This window comes from Pagrus major, chromosome 1 (assembly GCF_040436345.1).
Source record: "Pagrus major chromosome 1, Pma_NU_1.0".
NCBI classification, from domain to species: domain Eukaryota; kingdom Metazoa; phylum Chordata; class Actinopteri; order Spariformes; family Sparidae; genus Pagrus; species Pagrus major.
Genome location: NC_133215.1, coordinates 32,562,052 through 32,586,083, shown reverse-complemented (window position 1 = coordinate 32,586,083; position 24,032 = coordinate 32,562,052). Strand labels below are relative to the sequence as shown.

The following is a 24,032-nucleotide window of genomic DNA, read 5'->3' as shown; positions in this document are numbered from 1 at the left end:
TCGAGCGGCAACCTCCAAAGCTGAGAAATTAAGCCAATGGTCAAAGTACCAAGAACTGCAGTTCCTTGAATGGCCACTTGAGACTGGCTCCAAAAGCAATTCAATCCCCATAAGACCCCATGTTAAAACACCCTTTACAGCAGAAATAAACATGTTTACAGCCTGGTAAAAAGGCTGTAAAAACTCACTCATTTTATTATACTAAGGCTTAAAGTTATGCAGAATTAAGGGTGTGGTCGCTTAGAGTGACAGCTAACCAGTTTTACAGGCTTTACCTCAGCTAATTTGAGTCACCAATCTTGACCTCCTGGCCATGTTTTTGATGTTGGCGCCTTTTGGAGAATTTTTCATGCAAATATTGCACACATTTAATGGCTTCTTGTGTAAATAATTGTGAGTGGTAGACGTTGGTGGTTGTTTAATGAGTGGCCCTGTTAACTGGCAGATGCTGCTAGAGCTGGAAAGCTCTAGAGGAGACAGCTGTGGGCAGAGCTTGGAGCTTCTGGAGGAGTGAACACCCAGAGTCCAGGAGAGCACAGCGTTTATGTTTGAAACTTTTGGGATTAAAGAGCAGCCAAAATCAACTGTTAACTACAGTCTGTAATGTACTGTTATTCTCACTTACTGCTGAAGAGTCAGGAAATGTACTTTAATTCTTGAATGTAAAGACAGGAGATGGGAAAAAGAAAGACGATGAAGGACAAGAGAAAGATCTGGAGTTTTTGGTGAGTGTTGACTTTAGTCAGAGCCTAAACTGAACACAAACACACAGACACACATTGTCGCTCGCCAGCTTACGTCTAATGTAGAGTAAGTTATTCTGTCTGTTTGGGGTGAGTACACCCACAGTCAAACTCACGAGTAACTCGTATAAACACAAATGATCCCACAATCACACTAACATGAATAATGCAAAGCAAAATTCACACCTCATTCTTTGAAGTCACAACTACCTTGTTTGCCTTCGCTAGCTTGGAAGACTACATCTATGTGGGTGCGTTGAGTAACCAGTCCCCAGTCAGCTTGCATCACCTCTTTGCCCATTAGCTGGAGTCAGGTGCTGCCAAGATGGTGACGGCTGGTGCCACCCAGTTTTGGATTCGCACTGGACCTTCAGAAACCTATGGGTGACATCCCAGTGGCTCTGTCCACTTTTGTTTTCATTTTTTTTTTTACAGTCAATGGTTTAAACGTGCTGGTTCACTAAATGTGCTATATAAAGTGTTGAAATAGCTAAAGGTAATGAATCACAATTAATGAAATAATTGGTGAAATAATTAATAATAATATAATAATTCAATTCAAAAACAATGAATAAACAGTCGGTTGAAACACTTAGCTCAGTTATTGATAAATGTCTGATATGTCACTCTAAGTGATAATAGTATATAGTAATAGTATATCAACTTTTATCATTTTCAATTATTAATATCCACTTTTATAACAAATGAATTATGAAACTTTTTAAATGTGCTAAATAACAATTCAACGTGGAATTGTTGTCGAACTGGCAATGAAAGCATTCTTGAGGTCATCTGACAGGGATGTCAGACAAAGAAGAATGGGAGCCGCTGCATTGTGGTTTGATCGTACATCGATCAAAGGTTTGATCTCAGCTTTTTCTCTACAGTTCTGTGGGGATTTTGAGCTTGATCTGATGAGAGAAAGGCTGAACTTTGCACTAAACGGCACAAGCAGGTTAAGGTTTAGGTACAAAGGAAAGGTCACTGCCGGAAGCCCTGGAGGAAAGGCAGGCAGGTTGGTAGTTCAAGCAGCCGCAGCATAAGGCCGAGGATCAGAGGCCTTTCGGGATGAAGCAGCAGATGGTTGACGAGGACGCTGCTTGGCATGCATTAAAGTTCATCCAGGTGCACAGAAAGAGAAAGAGACAGAGAACAAGAGCGACTTCTGCTGAGGCCCTCAGTGTATGCATAAGCAGTGCAACCTGTTTAAAAGTCATTGTATTCTTCTATACATGAGTAGGCCGGCAGAAGTCAAGATACCTAAAAAAAAATAGTGAAAAATAGGCTTCTGAAGATGGTTCAGTTACCAACAGTCCCAAACCCAAAGGCATTCAATCTAGTACAAAAAAAATCAGTTTGAATCAGTGATTTTTACTTAAAGGAATAGTTCACTCTAGAACGAAATTCAGTCATTATCGACTCACCCTCATGCTGATGAGAAGTCCGGTGTAGTTTCTTATTCCTCAAAGTGCAGCTGGAGACCCGCGGGGGTACCGTCCAGCAGCAAAAATCCATATAATGAGCGTAAATGTGCCCGAGAGGAAAAGGTCCATAAAACTACACAAAAACTTTGTGATATTCCTCCATACTGCTCGTCCGCTGCAATCCAAGTGTCCTGAAGTGGGGACATCCAGAGTTTACTCGAAACGACGTCATTTAGAACATATTTACAGCCTAAACAGTCAATATACTATATTTGCCTGGAGGCACGCTCCCGTGTGCACTGCACGCGAGTCTCCCTCACAGTGTTTGCACTACGGAAGCCGCGCCAGACAAGATCAACGAGAACTCACAATAGATACACACCGGTATTTACATTCTGCTGTGAGAGACTGAGCAACACACAAACACAAGGGGGATCTGCCTGCACTAGTGATTTGAAACTCTGAAACTCACAGCTGGAGTTTCTCCAGGCAGATATAGCATAGTGACTGTTTAGGCTATAAAAATGTACTAAATGACGTCGTTTCGAGTAAACTCTGGATGTCGCCACTTCAGGACACTTGGATTGCAGCGGACGAGCAGTATGGAGGAATATTACAAAGTTTTTGTGTAGTTTTATGGACCTTTTCGTCTCGGACGCCATTTACGCTCGTAATATGGATTTTTGCTGCAGGAGGGTACCCCTGCATAAGGGTGAGTCGATAATGACTGAATTTCGTTCTAGAGTGAACTATTCCTTTAAAGGAGGAGTTTGACGTTTTCTGAAATACGCTTATTCACCTGCCTGCTGGGCAGAAGATGATAACATTGATTACTGTATGCTACAAGACTAGAGGCAGACATTAGCAAGCTTTTGAGGTGCTGGTAGGTTGGTTACACCTAAACAGAGCTAGACTAGCTGTTTCCCTATGTTCCCTATGCACTCTTTATGCTGAGCTTAGCTAATCAACTGCTAATGACAGCTTCACATTTACAGTACAATCATGACAGAGGCATCAATCTTCTAACTCTATTGAATGAGATGATAAGTAAATTTTCTGATTATCATCTAATCATTTAAGTTTGTATTGCTACTACTATTACTAATAGTACTCTTACTGCATTTAGATCACCCTGAGGATAACACAACAAACTATTATTTGGACAATAATTGTCCACTACTTATGATGAGCTACTACGTCAAAGAAATTGTTGAACAAATTGTTGTGTTAAATAATCCGACAAAATGCTACAGTCAAATGTGTGCCTTGCAATCTTGCAAGCTGTGAAGTAGCCTATATTTACCATGTTCAGATTATCACTGACAGGACTACTGTGACTGTTGGAAACTGTGTTAATTTAATTGAGTGTATAACAGAGCCACTGTGACATCACCCATACATTTTTAAAGAGCCAGAATGAAGCCCAGAGTGAGTGGTAATGGCAGTAGCCATCTTGCCAGTGCCTGACTCCACCAACCTCCCAGCTAAATGGGCAAAGAGGTGGAGTGTGAGTGAAGCTGAAGCAAGTTTAGTTACTACCCACCAAGCTGACAGCTATAAAGCTGGCTAGCACTCACAAGCTGTGTGTTCACACATAAAGAGAAGCAAATTTCAGCTCACGTAAGTCGCGTGAGATTGACCGGGGTTTACTTGCCCCAAACAGCCAGAATACCTTGTACGTTAGCCACAAGATAGCAAGCAACAACTGGCACAAAGTTACACTCACCACTCTATTATTTACACGCCACCACCGGATGATGCATCATCACTTCTTGCGTTTAGATCAAAGCTGAGCCGAGGTGATAGAAAACCTGTATCTACTGCAGAGTCAACTGACCCCGGTGTAAATGCAGTTTACACACTCCTATTGCACACAAAAGCTTGATCTTAGTGGGTTTAAGTGGGATTTTTGACCAGTGGAAAGGGGTTATAAGTGTCTACAGTGTATTGACTAATGAACAGAAAAAATCAAATTCACACTACACCAACACAGTGGCTCCAGGCATGAATGGAAGAGTTTTGTGAACGACACATCGTGAATAATCCCCCTTTCAGGACACAGAGGCAAAACAACAAGTTAAGCCAGACTTGGTGAGTGCACTTGCCAAAGTCACAAAGGAACAGAACTGGTCAAAACAAGCTAACCCTAACCCTGTAAGAGTCCTCTGTAATCCCACGTCAAAATAAGGCCAAGGAAAAATTGACTCAATTAGCAACAACAACAACAAAAAATAGGCTTGAGAGAAAGAACTAGGACGATGTGGGATTTTAATACATGCCAGCTGGGAGGAAGCTTTTTCTGTTTTCCACTGTGTGAAGGTTTCATCTGGGTCACTGGGTGTTTTTCAAAGGGCAAACAGCCATTCTCAAACCAGAATAGATGAAGGAAGATGCTATGTTTTGGGTTCAAGGCTTGCCTCTGACATTTCACATCTGACAACATACCACCCACAGTCCTGGATGTCACATGAAGGACATGCTGACCATATCTGTTGCACAACAAAGACACAATAGTTATTCTGCAGCACAACAGCAGGATGACTAGATATGCTACTAAATTGCCCATTTTTTTCCCAGTGGTTTAGCGCAGAGGTATCATGGAAGAGCCCCACAGCATCTTATCTGATGTCCTTTAAATGTCAGGAAAGTAAGGACAAGACATACAAAACAACAATTCTAGCTTTTCTTTGGAGACCTTGAAGAAACCTGAGCCTCAGCACAGCAGAGGAGCTCTGCTGCCATCACAACAACTACAGATGCATGCTGGAGGACTGACTGCTGGCGCCACAGATGAGAAGCAAGGAGGCAAAAGATGGGTCGCCAGTTTGAGGGTTCAATTCCAGTGTTTAAGTCATGTTTTCAGTTCACAGGTAGTGATGAGATCTGGCAGACATACATGGAAACTGTCATATTACTCAACAACTCTCTGTTATTCTAATTTATTTAAATTAATTCAAATTTTCCATTCATTATGTGTATGAAATAGGTATATATATATATATATATATATATACACACACACACACACACACACATATATGTATATATTATCAAATAAAAAGACTGCACTTCATAAATAAACTCAATCCCTTAAAAAACAGCCTTCTCCTTTAATCTCCTCTTAGGTAACTTTAAAACTAGGAAACTAACAACTGAAATTAGAAGTATTAGTTTAATCAGCTTAGTCCAAACTGTGATGTTGGCAGTCAGTGAAATATTCAAGACTCCATGTTTATTATGGCGAGTAAATACCAACAAACAGAAATAGTCCAGATGACCCAGAATTCAGACAGTTTTGGTATCTTTGAAAAACTTGGCAACTCTAATGAAATGTAAAATAAAATCTTTTCTTTGTATGCATTTTTTAAACATTTTTTTGAGTAAATTCTAAGGGTTTACCAGCATACTGGGCCACACAGGGTTAGGGACAATTCTTTTGCAGCAGTGAAAAATTAAAAAACATTACCAACAAGGAATATATGATAAAATATTAAGACACATTTTTATTCTAAAACACTTTAAAACGTTATTGTTCTAATGTCTATATAACATACATAATTCCAAAACAGAAAATAATTAAATTTTCATCACAGCCACAGTATAATACTGGGAACTCAAAACTCAAAATGGTTTTCTTTCACAAGTAATGACTGATGTGATTTGTGAAGTAGTGTCCACCATGCACACACACACACACACACCAAGGGCAGGCAATACCAAACAAGAAATAGTCCAAATGGCGTAGTCGACAGGTGGCAAAGGCGGAGAAATACGATCAGGTATTCAGAGACCAGAAAAATACTGCATGTAGACATGTAGCCCTCTTACATAAACTTTTGATTTACTTCAACATTTTAAAGCCAGATTATATGGAAATGCCTCACTTAACCATTGTCATACTGGTGGTTTTGGGGTATTTACAAAAGTACACTTCTCCTTAATCACGACAGGAAATTGGTTAGAGCTGAGTGTGTGTTTAACGACTTGCTGTGTCTTTAATATAAATTTTCCGCAAAGGAGAGAAGAGATAAAGCCTCGCAGAGCGCCATGAGCCGCCGAGAGCACATGGGAGCTGCGGAGAACAAATATGCATTACTTATAGTTTGAGGATTAGATCTAAATATAAGTTATGAATAAAATCTCTCATTAAAATATATTTAATTTGCCCATAAAACCAATAACGAAGGTTGGTTTTCCATCTCCCTGCAAACTGCCAAAAGCAATAATTCTACTTCACAACCCTCACCACCGCAGCCAGGCTAAAATATAAATTACTTTGACAAATATTTTTCCAAAAACCTCAGTAGCCATATGTAGAATCCAGCCCGAGCAGAGCAGGAGCACGACTTAATGATTGTGACAAGCCAGTCTGATGGAGATTCCAACAGAGAGCTGAAACCAGAGGATTTCATCAATGAACCGTCAATATACATCAAAGTGCAGCACATACTCCTGAAGTGGAAATGTCTTAGAAGGAGAAACATTTTGAGGAGAACATGACCGGGACAGTGCTTCATCCAAAGCCTTTGAGCAGACAATGCACCTTCACAAAGACACTCGGCTGTATATTCCTCTGTCAACAACCACAGACGATGTGTGATCAGGCTACTGTACTGCATACTAATCTTTTCTCCCTGCAGTCAAGCTAGCCTATTAAAAGCCTTGGTGGGTAATATGACCCACATGGTGCTCTCTGTTATTCCAACAAGCAGCTGTTGTGTGTTCATGCTCAGATTGATTCCCAAAATCCAACCCCCCCCCCCCCCCCCCGAGCTGGCATGCTGTGGGGTCAAGCTTATTTTACAAAGACAAACAGTTATGGGTTGATCTGTCAAGCGACAGGTAGACATGACTTGGCAAACAAAAGTGATGGGCAGCAGTTCAGAGTCAATTTAACAGACTTATGTTGGGATAGTAACTGACATTCAAGCTGCTGTCTGGGATTCCTCACGATTCAGGGGGCGGATACAAGGTTTCTCACGCACAGTTTGCAACACAGTCAACATCATTTATGCTTGATTTTGAGTGGAAATGGTTTGAACCTGGGTCTCAGAACATTACGTACAGTACAGCTGTATCTTGTTCCGTAAATAAAAATAATGTTGGACCCCTGTGGCCTCATCGTCCCTTACAGCCTATGAGACGCTGATTGATAATGACACCATCTGGTCAGAAACATACTCACTATTACTAGTGCACAAATACACACACATGCACTGGTTTTTAGCTACCAGTGTGATCATATCTCCTTGTCTGCTGCTCCTGTCAGAGTTTATAAAGAGGGAAGGAACCAGGCCAGAGTCAACACAGCTCCGTTTAAGAGAGACGCCACCCTTCAGCTTTGATGGAGAAGTGAGATTAACAACAGGTATCACTTTACACACCAGATACACTGAACGTGAAAGAATCAGTCTTTGTGATATATGACGCAAACTTGGACGAAGGCCATTTTCATTTCCCTTATTAGACCCTGAGCTGTAGACTTCAGATGTCAGAGGCACTTTTAGTCACTTTTATCCCAGGATATGTTTGACATTTTTTAAAAATAGTTCAACAGTTTGCCTGTTGCCAAAAGTTAGATGAGAAGATTGATACTGCTCCCATATCTGAAGCAGTTAGCTTAGCTTACAACGAAGACTAAAAAGAGGAACAGCTAGCATGGCTCTGTCCAAAAGAAAGACAATCTACCTGCCATGTTTACACCTTTGGTGCAGAATAAACATGTGTGATGTAAATTGTTGATAAGAGAGCATTAAGGTGCTGGTGGGCGGATTTTGTTAACTTTGGACTAAACCTGGCTGTTTCCAACCTAAGCTAAGCTATCAAAGCTTTTTCTATAGGTGTTTCTAAAGCTGCACTTTGTTTTGTCTGTGAATTAAACACATGAGATATAACGTGAATGGGTGAGTTGTAGAGGCGCTGGTAGCTGAACTGTGAACTTGCCTCTGGAGAGAGTAAGTTCAACTTTCACTTTTTTTTCCAGTCTTTACTCTAGGCTAAGCTAGCCGTTTCCTGGCTGTAGCTTCATATTCATTATAAAGACATTAAAGTGGTATATACGGCTTTTAAGGTGAAAGGATTTCCCCTGTTGTTATTAAGGGTGGCTCAAAAGATCGCTATGTGGTGCTAGTGTCATTTTTTGTTTTGTTTTGCATTAACAGATTAGGCTTCTTCATGAGGGGTACAGCAGGGTCATATTTCATCTCAGTGCAGTGTTTTATCTCAGTATCTGCTTGTACTAATCACCTGCTCTCTCTCTCCTGCTGCATCCTGGTCTGCCAGAAGCAGCAGGACTGCCACAGCTGCGCTGAATTGGGATAATTAGCTGACAAGATTTCCTCTAAAAGACTGCTGGTGTTTGGATTTAGGAGTACGAGAGCTAGTAAAGCAGACGCTACCTGGCTTCAGCTGGCTATAATCTGGAGCCAAATTCCGATCCACTCGTGGGACACTATTGTGCTTGTGATTTTGTGAATAGGTGGATATTAAGTAGCAGAGAGAGAGAATCCCCCTGCATTACAGCACTCCTACTCTTCAGCCTAGTCATTCTGAGATGCAGATTTTATTTGTTGCCTGTTTAAATTGGCCGGGTCACTGTGTTCAGTCGGCTGCAAGCTGAAATGTTCCTGTACTGGCAAAGTTACATTAAATCTGCTGACCATAGCTGCCATTGATTAAGTATTGAAAACCAGACTGAACATGACCTGTGTGACGTCATGTACAGTTGTGGATGTCGCTTGACATCCCCTGCATTTCGCTCGTCAATAGCACAGTATTATATATTATATATTTTTTGCAGTTTAAGCGACAGCCCACAGTGGTATCAATTCTTTTATCTAACTCTCGGCAAGACAGAGAATAAGCAATTTCCCAAAAATATCAAACCACTCGTGTGTAAACTTTTCATGTGGCCCCTTTCACATTGTGCTCTTTTCTAGCAGCTTTCAGTGAGAAAGCTCTGTTAACCCTCCTGTAAGCTAAAGGCCCATCACCTTACAGCTGACAGACAAAGCTAGGGACTAGCTCATGAGGAAAGTTCAACAGTTTGCAAGCTGAAGACATTTTTCTCAGGAGTCTGTGAAGAACAGAACAGAGCTAAAAGACTAGTGAATATTCATCTAATCTTCATTTGGTAATGTGTACTCTCTTCTAGCACGTTAGCCTTATAAACTTTATGTTTCTTTTAAATTAAGGGTTATATCTGTGTTTTATGTTATATATATGATTATAGAGTCAGTGTTTTTCAGGTTGCTGGGAGGGTTCATGTCTCCTGGTTTCCAGAAAAGTCAGTTATGGCACCATTAAAACTTGATTTGGTACAAGAAAACAAAAATGTAATCAGGTGAACAGTAGAATCTTTAACACAGTGAGCACACGGTGCCAAGTTAAACATTTTAATATTCAGCCCCTTTATGAAGCTTTGTTGTTTGCCCTATATTGAAATGCATGCTAATATTGCCAGAGCCCTACTGTAGATGCAATACACTGAGCTTTTTGTCATTTTTAATATGGCCCACGTTGTGTTGTTTGTGTATGGGTTTAATTTTACTTCAGAGTTTAAGTCCTTTTACAAAAGATGCTGTTATTATGTGGACTCATCACATTTCAAATATGCTATTCATGCAATAGCACTATGAAAGGCAGGTGTAGGAGCTGACATAACACAATAACACAGCTAAAGGGTGACACACACACACACACACATACACACACATGCACATAGCCAGAGGCCTGAAAAAAGAAAGATCTTCAAAAAAGTGAAGGCACTTGAATATACCTCTTCTTGTCAGCAGCATGTGTGTAATCTCTTCCTCCCTCAGCCTCCAACCCACTTCCTCAAACACACACACACACACACACACACACACACACACACACACACACACACACACACACACAATTACAACACTCACTGTATATAGATGACAGAGGACTTTGCCTAGGGTGACCTTCGGGAGCAAACTTAAGGCTAATGTGTTCTGACAATTCAGCTACAAGAAAGTGCTAACAGAGCAATGTAATGGTTAAAGCCTCCCTGGCACTGATCCATACCTCAGCACTTTAACCTCAGTCCTGTAACCCAGCTGACCGTTTTCCAGGACATGTTGTCTAATTTGCGGACAAATAAGAGATTACGAAGGCCACACTGTCGCTGTGTTGGTCAATAAGCCTTGGAATAGTTCTGGGGACTCTCACAGAGCGAGTGCATAACTATGGGAAAAATTATATTTGACCAGAAAATATGGCTCCTCTCACAGGATTTAGGCTCAGTAATGAGTTGATCCCTGACACTCGTGACTTACAGTCATAAAACATTGACCTAAGTGTAGCTAAGCTATGGCAGAAACAAAATATCACAAAATGGCTGGCTTCATAAAATGGGAATAAATTATTATGCTTCAAAATACATTGGGTTATTCTGATAAGACAGCTGGAGACCTGAGTCCTCTGCATTACCTGCTGATCCTAAAGAACACATGTTGAGCTCTGTTTTGCCTCTTAGCTCTGCAGTTGAGTGCGGCTGCCCTTCACAGAGGTTCCCACACTGAGCTTTTCATGTGCCTGAACAGAGGGGCTGTGTGCAGGTTCACTGCGACATGGGGCAGCGGAGGAAAGGGTTATATCACAGTTTTCTGTATGACTGTTCTTTAACATGGAGACATGCAGAAGCGTGAGGAAAGAGAAGAGATGGAAATAAAAGCCACAGAGCTGTAGTGTATTTGCATAAGGGGAGAGGAGGGGAGAGGAGGAGCAAAGAAAACCATTTTTATGTCATAACATGTGGTGCAAACAAGCCTCTCAGCTTTACACTGATTACACTAGTATGTGAGCCGACATGAACGCACATACAAACAGGCAATTTTGTTGTCACACAGTGGAGGCATCTGACAGGCATTTAGGGTTAAATCATCGAGGGGGGAGGGACAGGCTGGCTACCCAGCTGCAGTCCTTCCCCTGTGGGTAAGACAGGGAGGTCAGAGGGCCTCTGGCCTGTCACCAGACCCGCTGCATTGTTACCAGGCTCGTGCCAAGCAGATCGCCAGGAGCACGGCCTAGTTGTATCTCCCTGATGTGCTGCCCCCCCCCCCCCCCCCCCCACCATTCTTCAACATGTGTGCTCACCCTGGCTATAGATATAGATGGTGGTAAATCCTTTGCCCTTGCATAAAAGCCACTCATACCCTCACATTATGACTACTGTAGTGTGTAGCCTACGTCACACTAAAACGAGGCACAGTGGTGCTATTTCTGAACCATAACTTCCTTTCCTGAGGCACTTTGATTCTGTGGGTCTATGGATTTATGTCGTTTCTAACAAAGTAAAGCTATATACGACACAGCCTGGCCAAAAAACAGTCACCATCTGGATTTAACTGCCAAATAGGTAAGAGCCTTCCATTGGATAATTACTGCAGTGATTAATATGTGTCAGCTGGCAACAGGTTATTCAACCCTAACTGATGCAGCGAGTAGCTTCTCATTTCATAAACAACCATGTCTGAAGACATATCCTGAGGTCATGGAAAAGATGTTACTCTGTTTCAGAAGGTCAAATTATCGGCCTGCATCAAGCAAAGAAAACAACTAAGGAGATCGCTGAAAACTGGGTTAAGAACTGTCCAACACGTTATTAAAACCTGGAAGGACAGTGGTGAACCATCATCTTCAAGGGAGAAGTTTGGTCGAAAACAATCTTGAATGAACGTGATCGGAGATCACTTAAATGTTTGGTGAAATCAAATCATCAAAAATCAACAGTAGAGCTCACGACTGTGTTTAATAGTGAAAGTAAGAGCATTTCCACACACACAATACAAAGAGAATTCAAGGGATACAGCTGTGTAGCCTTAAGAAAACCACTTATCAGTGAGGATGACCAGAGAAAAAGGATTCAGTTTGCTAGGGAGTATAAAGACTGGACTCTGGAGACTTCCAGAGTGATGGGGGCATCAGGGTAAGAAGAGAGGAGGATGAAGTGATGCACCCATCATACCTAGTGCCTACTGTACAAGTCTGTGGGGGCAGTGTTATGATCTGGGGTTGATTCAGTTGGTCAGGTCTAGGTTCAGCAACGTTATGTGCCCAAAACATGAGGTCAGCTGACTACCTGAATATACTGACTGACCAGGTTTTTCCATCAATGGATTTTTCTTCCCTGATGGCACGGGCATATTCCAAGATGACAATGCCACGATTCATCGGGCTCAAACTGTGAAAGAGTGGTTCAGGGAGCACGAGACATCATTTTCACACATGGATTGGCCACCACAGAGTCAATACCTTCACCCCATTGAGAATCTTTGGGATGTGCTGGAGAAGACTTTACACAGAAGCCCGACTTTCCCATCACCAATACAAGATCTTGGCGAAAAATTAATGCGACTCTGGACGGAAATAAATGTTGTGACACTGCATAAGCTTATCAAAACGATGCCACTGTGAATGTGTGCTGTAATCAAAGCTAAAGGCGGTCCAAGGAGATATTAGAGTGTGTGACTGTGATGATGAGTGTGTGGCCAGGCAGTGTATAAGTGTTTGTTTGATCGATTTTCATTCGATGTAAAATAGATGATAAAAATGAAAAATGTCACATCCTGGATCCAAAGGCTGCTCACTGGAGAGTAAAGAAAAAAAAAGTGTGTTTGTGTGGGTTCTGACAGCTTTGTGGAGACAGTGCTGGACCCCATAATGCACGTCATTACATCATGGTTAGTGTTAGGGTAGGGCCCCAGGAAATGAATCTAATCCATGTAATGTCCACACAAGTAATGGAGACAACGTTGTGTGTGTATGTGTGTATGTGTTTTGCATAAGACTCGCTCTCAAGCACCTCAGCAGTCAGCAGATAAACCCAGTTATTAGGCCCCGATCTGCCTGTGCAACACTCCATATCAGAGTAACTATTACACTCAGATCTCCAAACAAGTCAAGCCTCCCCCCGTGTCGCTCCCCTCAAGGCAAGCATCTGCCAGCACAGTTGTGATTATGGCTCAGAGATCAGCAACGACTAAAACAACAATAAAAATAGGCTAAGAAGAGAGGCGGAGCTATGAGAGGTCATACTCTGTTCCCCTATCTTTGTTCTAGAGACAGCGCAGTGCTAACGTAGGCACAGCCATGACAGAAATGCAAACAAGCAGCACTGTCTGCACAGGCACCGGAGGGAGAGATGGAGGGAGGATAAGTAGAGAGAGGCGATGAAGACTCCTTCAGACTGCGTTCAACACTTGAACACCACTGATAAAGGTCATTGTGATGCTCTACAATTCTGTGAGATTGGCTTTTTCTTGGAAGAGAGAGAAGCCTAGATGAGAGGACTGCAGAATATAACACGAAATCACTGCAGTAAATATGAAGAGGTAAGGGAAGAGGGGGAAGGAGGCTTAATAAGAAGGAATTGTGAAAAGGTGCTTCTCTCACACTGGAGGTGACTCACTAAGTGTTCTGTCACACAGACCACAACCTTTGAAATGACTGGCTTGGACAATCAGCCACAAAACTGTCTCATCAGAGAGTGAGACTCAAGGGGCTGTCAGGTGGAAAAACCCTCGCCCACGGTTGCAGGTTCATTTCCTAGTTTTGGCCAGAAGTGCCTGCCTAGGCTGGAAGCTGGGTCTGACAGTGCTCACTGGTGAGAATCCAGCCAGTAGTGATGCCTACCGGGTAGTCATGGAACTTGTTGGAAAAAACACATTAGTCTACACTGTGGGGTTAGGGTTAGGGCATTGAACATTTGGACGGAAAAGTATGTTAAGTAGCAAAAATAAGCCTCATTTTTATACAACTGACCAAGCTCTCAGTGCGTCCTTGCCTGCTGGCTGTGAGAGGTGTTAAAGCGAGGCAGCCTTTCAGAGGACACAACAGGTGCTGTTTAGGTAAATTCTGTTTCTCTGAGCTGAAGCACAATACCCACAATGCATCACGTGCCCTGTAGCAAGGCCTTGTCTTTGTGAAAGGCCATCTCTGAAAACAGAGCGAGGGGAACTCCCTCTGAGTAAATGCAGGACTGAAACATGATACCTGCAGCAGTTGATCCCCATCAGCTGTGACTGTCCTCTGATTTCATTCAAGCAGGCCCAATGATTTACATATACATACACTGATAGATTATGTACCTGTGATTGGTAGGATTTAATCAATACATGATTAGAAAGCCAAATTTTCTTGTTTGCTCTCCGAAACTAATTTAAAAGAACATACCACTGAGCCACTGCTCATCTGGGTGACATGTACCTTCGTTACCATGAACATGGGCACTGTAGTCAATTTGACTCAATCCCATACATACTGGAAATACTCATCAGCAAGTCAAATGCAAATCTGAGGCTGGAAATAGTTCCTAACAAATGTGCTAATTACTCCTGTTTGAGTAATGGTTTAAAAAACACACACACATCCCAGCTGTTTAAAAAAAATCTAATCAAATCAAATCAAATGGTATATTGTGACCATTTTTTAAAGATGTATATCTCAATAGAAAACAATAGCATGAAGCTGCCAGCCACAGAAAAGAGAAGTCAGAATATATGTGGACAGATTAACATGTTGCTGGTTTTGGTCGTTTCGTGGGATCTTTTGACAAGAAAATATAAAAGGGATACAGTGTTCCCAAAGATTTTGGACTGATTTCTGCAGCCATTTGGTTTCAGGTCACCATGAAGATCAACTTGAAGAGACTTAATACTTGCCTGAGATAGAGATAAATGTATCATGACTTACTGTATGTTCTTTGTCAAGTAGATGGATTTTCCAAGCAGTGAATGCTTGCAACTACATTTAAATATAACAGGAGTTTCTGGGAGTTGATTATCATATCGACATGAATGGAAATCAGAAGAAAGCAGGAACTTTATCTTTAAAAGTTATTAATTAGTTATTAATTAAAACATTCAACATTCATCAGCAATGTAGAATATACATATAATCACAAGGGTTGTCAAAATAAGGCGTTTATTTCCATTAGTTCATTACAGGGAAAATAACACATTAAAACAAATAACCCAGATTAACCACGCTCTATGAAGCCCCTTGACCTTCTGTCACTGAACACGTTCCACAGCAGCTTTGTAAATATGACGCTGCTGAGCTACTGAATGGAAAGTCCAGGTTTCATTCTTTCTCAAACAGAGACTGGGCTGTGGTTAATAGTCGGACGTTATACCATCGCTACCAGACGCTGTCGTTTCAGCATGATTACCACCATGGATAGCAATAGCATGAATATTAGCAGGGATAGCGATAGCTGTTACTTCAACATGAGGTCTTCTTGTGTATTAAGGTGTTGCAGAGTTTGTTTATGGTCAGACTGTAACCTGTACTGTACATTTACTGCCACTAGACAACCTCTCTGCTAAACGTTCCATCTGCTCCAGTTGCTAACAGCTGTTTTCTCTGAGTTCAGCCACCGACCATCGCTCTCCACTCGCTCACCACAGACTGCTCTGTTCTTAAAGGAGCCGCGCCACTCTTATAAACACTAGAAGCCAAGCTTGGTGGATGACATAAAAGTCCCAGCTTCTACTGCAGTCCAATCCATTTTAGCTTTAAGCACACAATTAAGTTATTGTCAAAATTACAAAACATTGTCAGGAAAGATCATAAAAATACCAGAACACACTGTAGTGGTACTTTAACAAACACCCAGATGGAACTGTAGACAGAAGCGCTGTTGTGCAATTTAGGGATTTTCTAACCATCGGAGAACTTCCTCCTTTGCAAGTTTAGAATGTCCATTTATTCACTGATTCACTCAGCTAACAAATACATTTGCACTGAAATATTCTTAAATGCTTACGCAAATATTGGCATATGCGATTAATTTCGATTAATTAGTCACAAAGCTTGTTATTAGATTAATTTTTTTAATGCGCTTGACAGCCCTAATAATTACAGCTAAAGATGATGTAAACAGGTCTTTGCTCTCACTGTTTATAGGACATTTCTTTCTTTTCTTTGAGCCAAACATACAAAAGGTGGCAGCAGACCCTGACTATGAGCTGCTGTAAAAATACATACATACCAGATGAATGGAAAACATGCATTTTCATGAGAGCCAGCATCTGCAGAGAGCGCTTTCTGGGCTGAATCAACAACAGTTCTGGGATTTATTCCACACCAGCCTCTCAAAGAGATAATGAAGACAGGGTTTAAAGGAAACATATTTCTATATGACAGAATCTCACTGGCTGCTGGACTATAAACGATACCTCAAAACATAATACACAGCACAGGGATTCAGAGCAGCGTCTGATTAGTCATGCAGATGTCTACTAAACATTTTATTGTGTCTGTTGGCTTCAAATACCCAATAATGTCTATCAAACACAGCTTTCAGGATGAGCCAACATCCTTTACTGCTGCCTATAAATTAAAGTACTCCTAACAATAAAATGACTGATATACCCCTTTTCCACTGGTCAAAAATCCCACTTAAACCTGCTAAGATGGAGCTTTTCTGTGCAGCTGGAATGTGTAAACTCTGCATTAACACCCGGGTCAGTTGACTCTGCAGGTTTTTATCACCTCGGCTCAGCTTTGATATAAATACAAGACCCAGGTGAACACGCTAAATTCCACCATGTGATAGTGAAACGAGTCATTTCGCAGGGGTTGTGACACTCAAAAGAATTTATCCACCGTTTTACAGACGCTTCTTTCACAATGGGTCTATTGTTGTTTTCTCTTCTGTTACAACTGTTTCCGGCGCATTTGTGACATGAACATGACGTCAGTGATGTACAACGTGACGCTTCACAGATGGGCTGCCATTCCTGCAGGAAGTGGGAATGAGGTCAATAAGCGATTTTTAGGGGGTTTACCCACATTTAAAAAACTTGTGTAGACCTGCTAATTTTGGTGAAAAAGCGGTAATAGATATTTAACAAGTGAGAGCAGTGAGTTCCTGTCACCACTCCGTGCCCCCCTGTAGTGCAGTGTGCCAGTTCAGAAACCTAAGGTGCAGGAACACTGTATCCTTTCCCCCACACTTTCCTGCCCCTGAACATACTTGCAAGGATAAGAGCTTGTTAATCCAGAGGTGAGATGAATGGTAGCACTGTGTATGCGCGTCTGCGAGCAGGAAGGAGGGCAGGCTGGGACCCCAGGAGCAACTCAACTCAGCACAAAGACTGTCTCAGTGCTGCTGCTGTCACACATAGGGAATGGATAAAAATATATGTATGCAGCAGCCATAGAGCACACAGGAACGTGCAACAGCAGAGAGCAAATGTGAGCCAGACATTTGCCTTTAGTTAGTGATCAGTAACCAGTTTAAGAGTTACACAATCAAATGCTAACATGGCTTTACCTCCGACTTAACCACCGACATTTATTTTGAAAAGGTAGAATTAATTATACAGCTAACACACATGATGAAGTCAACCTGATGTTGTTAATTCTTTGTGTTATGATTTTCAAGAAGTCATTTCACCTGGAGGCACATGTCAGAAAGTGGAACACAGCTGAAGGTGAAATATCACTTTGAGCATCAAAGCCAATGAGGAAGTGTCGTTTGGGCATGTCAGACAGAGGGTATATGTAATGGAACACTGCAAAGACGGGCTGGTAAGTGTATTTGCTCCTCTGAACTGTTTCTAATGCGTCGGCTCAGACAAGTCGGATAAGGGAAAAGAGTTTGGGCTCTTTTTTTACTGCTACCTGAAAGCAGTGGATGGTGAAATTGACCTTATGTGAGTTATCCAAACAGCACTGCTCAAGCAGAACAGCGTGGCCAAATTAGTATCAAATACACTCAACTCACGAAGAAGCATGTGCACACACAGACAAACACAAGAGAATGAAATGTCAGGTTATTGCATTTTAACCACATGAAGACGTTTAGCAGCGAGACAATTTCAAGGTCAATTGTGCAGAATTTAGTGGGATTTCGGGGATCTATTGGCAGAAATATAATCTAATATTCATAATCATGTTTTCATTATGTATTTCACCTGACACTAAGAATTGTTTTGTTTTCATTACCTTAGAACAAGTCTTTCAAATCTACAGAGGATGTTTCTGCAGCAGCCCAGAACAGACAAACAAAACACTGGCTCCACCAGCCGGTCCTCATCAGAAAAACCACCGTATAGATCGAATATGAAAGCAGCTTAGTAAGACCCATATTTACATTTCTTGTTAGGCAGCGATCTTTGGCGGCTGTTATAATTATTACTGCTGCAAAGGAGGATGTGACAAGAAGTACTATCAAGAGTGACAAGTCGTAGGGAGGAGGTCAGGGACATCACGGATAACGTATTGTGAGTTTCTTACGTAACACAGTACGTTTGTAAAGAAGTTACTTATGTAATATATTTACTTTAACTCAGTCCACTATGTTTTCCTCAACCTAAACAAGTAGTCTAGCCTTATCCTAACCAAACTGCAAGAATACGATAAAGGTTCGGTAAACCTGTCACTGGTACGCTGCGACAGTCATGTTGTTATGGAAACGGTGATACAAGTTGTCACCACCAATTCATCTTTCCAGTATGAGGATGTGTTTGGCTTTACAGAGGGCCTTTAACGTATTCAGTTGATTTTAATGCATATACTCAATACATGTTTGCTCTAATAGTCTGAGCTAGACTTGGTTTACTTACAGGATAGAGTGATCGTTTAAAGCTGCAGTAATTTGATTTATATTGGTCACTAGGGGGCAGGGCAGCAAGATGCAAACACAACACAGACACATCATTTGTCTACTTACAGGTGCACAACCATCAGACCTGAGTTCAAACTTACGTTCAAGGGTCTCTACCTTTAGGTCTGTTTTTGGTCCCTCAGGGGAATATCTGCTCTTCAGCAGCTAATTGCTAACTGTGTCTGTCTCCTGTTGGTGCTGAGCAGGTAGTGTGCAGTGGGTCTATCAGAGCTGTCTTGCTGAAACCCCTCAATGTGAGTTATCAGAATGAACCAATATAGTGACACTAATAGTGTGGCCTGTAAAAATCCAACCACCATAGACACCAAATTCAGGGCTTAAAGAGAGTAGAATAGAACTTGCAATCATTAGATGGCCAGAAACAGAACTCCAAATGAATAATAATGTGTCCTCATGGTGCTGGATGTATAAATAAGAGTGATAACAAGTCTGTCATATCCACTTCAAGATGACCATACGGCAGTGTTGTTTCTGCCAACCCCAAATGGGCAAAAAAAAATCCATTATTGCGGCCTTGACTGTTTTGCTGTTTATATAACAACTTTTTTTGGCTTGTATTCTATGGAGTGAACAAAATAACAAAGAATAATATATATCTCCTCCTCACTATGCAGCTCACACATGTAACATCCACTTCATTGCCGTCATTGTTCTCCTGCAGGCAGGTGATACAAGGTGTGTTTTGTAGGTAGCCCATGGACAGCGAACACATCTTGGCTCAAACCTATACTAGCAATGTGACATATGCAAATGGACAAAAACAGTTAGTACAGCAGCAGACAAGATGATGTGCTAAAACAGTAGTGGTTTATATTGGGTAATCAGTTAGCACAGATCTACTACTGCTGATTGCACAGCCTACCACTCATGATGACACGAACTATGCGTCTTACATGACATAATGAAATAAATACAGACCATTTAAAGATACAGTTGGTTAAGGTTTATATGGCCACCATTTCAGTTTACATCACAAAGCAACACAGCAGGAGAGATCATCTATTCCTTCTTAACTAGGATGATTTTGCCATCAGTGGCATTGTAGTGTTGGGTATCAGGTGGGTATTTAGGGACTGCAGTCAGCTTTACATCTCATGTGGGTGGCAAAGGTAAACGAGGCAACAGCTTTAAGGCAACACCTTTCTTTGTGTCCCCCAACAAGCAAGTTTCTCTTTCAGAATTAGTAATATAAATTGTATCTTAAGAAATGTAACCAAACTTTTTACCAAAGGCCTGGGTGGTGGGAATGTCGGGGAGGGGGGGCCCAGAGCAAAATCTCACCCTGGGCCCTAAAAAGGCTGGCCCTGTCGAGTATGGTCACTCCTCTGAATTTCACTAAATTTGACTCTATTAAACAACAATTGCTGTTAAAAAAAATAGCTCAATTTAGAGACAGAAACATTGTGTAAAGAAACATGAATAAATATGCTCCTGAGTTTTTTAACAGCAGTAAATGTGAATCCCGACTAGCTTAAACCTCAGCTCGATATCAAGGATATCATCTTACTCTGTAGATAAAAGTGTGACAGTGAGGCTCTCTACTGCGACAGTTGTCATATCAGCACATCAGTGCAACTTTCAAGGCCACCAATCATCATAGAAGCATTCATCGCAGGAGAGAAGAGGAGTGGGAGTTCAGTCCCTCCATTTTCTCCCGCTCAAGCTCACCGCCACAGGGATGAAAGAAAATCATTCACCAACTTTCCAGCCACCCAACCGTTCGTTCCTAACATTCATGAGCGCCCATGTGAAGAGATTACAGTGCAAGTCCCAGGATCCTTGTGGGCGTACGTGAGTCAACACTTTCATAAGATATGCAAATTAGTATTTTTGAGTCATTCCAGCGACAGTGGAGACTACAAATCCAGATATCCAATGGTTACTCTCTGAAGTTATGGCCCCAATAGAAGAGGGTAAGGAAAGTCATCATTGAGCTGGATGACCCCCTTCGTGGTCATACGTGTACATAATTACAGCATTACTCTTTGAGTCCATAAAGCCTGGACAGCTGAGCGACTGAGCTAATAAACTTGCTAACTGAGTGAACGCCAGCAATTACCCCTTCAATAACTAGCTTCAGCACCATAGTACTTGCTGGTCTTATAATGTCATGCGATTCTGAACGTCAAGTCGGGTTTTGGAATGGAAAGTTTGGAAGTCTACCTGTATTCCAGGACACATTTCACAAGGCACTGAAAAGGAAGCTTGTAAAACGCACCAATATGCATTAAATACTAGGCTAATACCAACCTGTCTGTCAGTGGGATCGTTTTGTCAGCTCAAGCTAATTTCAACCCAACACATAGCCGCCATAGCCTATAATTAATTAAATGTCGATCTTACCGCTTCACACCGCTTATGTGCTCCTCAAATCAACACTGCTTGCCACTTGAGGATCACGATGGCCAAACAGTTGGTCGATATTTTTGTATTTTGGAAGCCTGAGCCTCTAATGCTGCTTCCTTTTCTCTCTAAGCGTTTCAGCTCCTCCTTTACTTTTTGACATTTTCATCTGACCTCACTGTTGTTGATGCACGTCTCTAGATTGTTAACGCAACAGGGGGCAAGCAAGGCCACTGGTCAAACTAATTTCCCAGCATGACAGCAAAACAACCAAATTAAATAAATGGTGGATAGCCTATACATCCTTTTAGTTATTTGTGTTTTCGGACATTCACATAGCCCGTTCCCAAGCAGTAGGAAGGTCGGACTGGTGAAGAGGGAAGAGACAATGCGGCGGCTCACCAGGGCGCGTGCCAGATGGCCAGCCCACCATTGGCGGTGTGCATACACCCTCAGCCGCTTCACGGTGAATAAATGCTACAACTCCTCAAAACCCGAGCGGCTGTGTCTTGCTTTGCAACCTTGTTTGGTATTGAAAATTAACATTTTTCAAGGTATTGTATCAAAGTTAGAAATGTCCATATTGTGACAACACTAATATGTAGCCTATTCTCCTGAGAACAAAGAGCTCAGACTAGAACCAAATGTTCCTGGCTTGCCACCGTGTTTTAAGCTTACTGCTACAGTTTAGCCTGTTGGTGACCGCCACAGGAGTTCACCCAGTTAGCAGTTCCACACCACTAACCTTCCTCCTCCTATTTTACAATTAATTTTGCTGTGCCACTGTCTGGTACGACCAGGCCTATAGTTTATTGCCTGTAAAAAGCAATACGCTTTGAAACAGTGGGAACAGTTAATTAGGCAACAGTCATTTCTAACAAATCCGATTTCCAAAGAGTCACTACATAGATAACAGAAGCATACAGGAAGCCTATAGGGGGTGTTTATGTGCCTGCTTTCTGTGCCTTATCTGATATACAAGCTTCTTCAGAGATGCTTTAAAAATAAAAGTGATCAGTTTCATGAGCTGCTTGGATTAAGCGCAACGCCGCCCCTCCTCGCTATTCAACCCCAAACCACACCCACAAACCAAAAAAAGATGGTGCTCTATAGTCAGCATGTGTCTCAACTTCCTTCCTCTCAGAAACAGCCATGATGCCACAACAAGTCACACGCGGGAAATCAGATACAGCTGGTTGGGGAGCCAAGAATGACAGAGAGCAGACGGGAAGGCTTAAGATGTTCTGACTCTTGACCTACAGGAGCCAACAGGCCCTGAGTTCTGTTTTTACCAAGTTTAGATGTAAAACTTACTTCACCAAGGGCCTTATAAATGCAGAAGTGACTGAAACACCTGTCTGTCTTTATTCTTTACTCATACTGATTAATATCAGTGAAAATGCAGCTGTACTAAGTGTATAGTGACTGTACAGTGAACAATACAGAGAGTCCTTTGCAGTCATCCAGACAAATAATGCAAAGAGGAGTGACAGTAAGTTTCTCAGTATCATAAAGCTGTACATGGACCTCAGTGGGTTCACTCAGGCTGCAGGGATGGGATTTCCTCTGCAGGCTGTGAAAGCTGCTCTGGTGAACAGATGCTCATTCTGTGGTATATTCTCAGACAGGATGAGCTGTGCATTCATGACACCCATTGTTTCAATACGTGTGACACTTCAGCCATCCAAACGGACGAAGTGGTGTGTGAAAATATGTTGAAGTCATGTATCGTGGTCAGCTCCTGGCAGATAAAACAAGCTTTCGTATTTGACATTAAGCAGTTAGGAATGTTGGTGTGTGTGCGGGTGGAGACGCATCAACAGGTGTGCCACTTCAGACCTCACCAACACATTATCCTACATGCAAATTATGGAAATAAACTTACACAAACGCATGGTAGATGAACGCCCATGCTCGCGGTCTCTCCAGCACGTTGTACAGGTAGTTCTGGAGGCGCCGATAGCGCACGTTTCTTCGGCCGCTCTGCGCGCTGTATATGAGCGGCTTACCCAGCAGGCTGAGCCGGGCTCCCTGCTTCCCCCTCAGGCTCTCGGACCCGGCACCTGCTGCGGTGGAGGCTGACAGCAAACCGTCTCCCGCGTTGTTCATCATCCTTCGTCCGGACTCCACATCTTTTAAGCCGTAGCCTTCGTTACGGTGCCCCGGCGACGTCCTCATCCAGAGCCCGGTGCCGCCTTCGTCTCCGCTGTGGTTCCGGGGCATGGCATCACCAAAGCGCGCATCAAGTGCGCCGAGGTCTTCTCAAGCATGCGTGTCCTGTGCCGGGAGCTGCGCCCTGGACGAACAATACACCACACGTGCTAGACACAGTGTAACAGGCGCTGAGCTGAGAGTGAAAGCGTTGGCAGAGCAAGGCACGCTGTTTACCGTCACACTTTGACCGCCCTCTTTCCTTTCGCATCAACCTCTCAAGCAATTTACACAACTGCTGCAGCGCGTACAGGTATCCACGGCGCCTGGCCTGCGAGAGCCACACACTGACCAAACAATAAGTTACAGAGTCAGTGAGAGTCCGGTGGAGCAGGGTGGGAGATATTTTTAACATCAGTTTCCAGTAAAGGCTCTCTCCCCCTGAGCTTCACCGCCTGTTGCTTCAAGCGTCGTCTCCACAGCGGATGCGCATCTGCGCTGGTAATGCCCGCGAGCGACTTTGTCTCGATCCTCGTGTCACAGTAAACAGTTTGATTTCATCTTTACCTCCACATCACTGAACAATAAAGCCTCCAGAAGCTTCAGCCTCCACAAGTCTTTCTTTTTTTTCAGGTGGCAGCAGAAATGCTGATGAACGAGCGTCTCTCCTGATGTAATTTAATTTCCCGAAAAAGTTCCAAATTACAC

At 42.4% G+C, this 24,032-nt stretch overlaps 1 protein-coding gene across 1 annotated transcript in view; it reads right to left on the bottom strand.

The window, feature by feature from the left end:
* LOC140996182 (potassium voltage-gated channel subfamily KQT member 5-like) overlaps positions 1-23,396 on the bottom strand; it is a 126,552-nt gene extending 103,156 nt beyond the window's left edge. Inside the window, exon 1 of the mRNA XM_073466489.1 lies at positions 23,059-23,396. Coding sequence (XP_073322590.1) covers positions 23,059-23,396 — 338 coding nt within the window. The remainder of the gene's footprint in view (positions 1-23,058) is intronic.
* Positions 23,397-24,032: the final 636 nt, after the last annotated feature.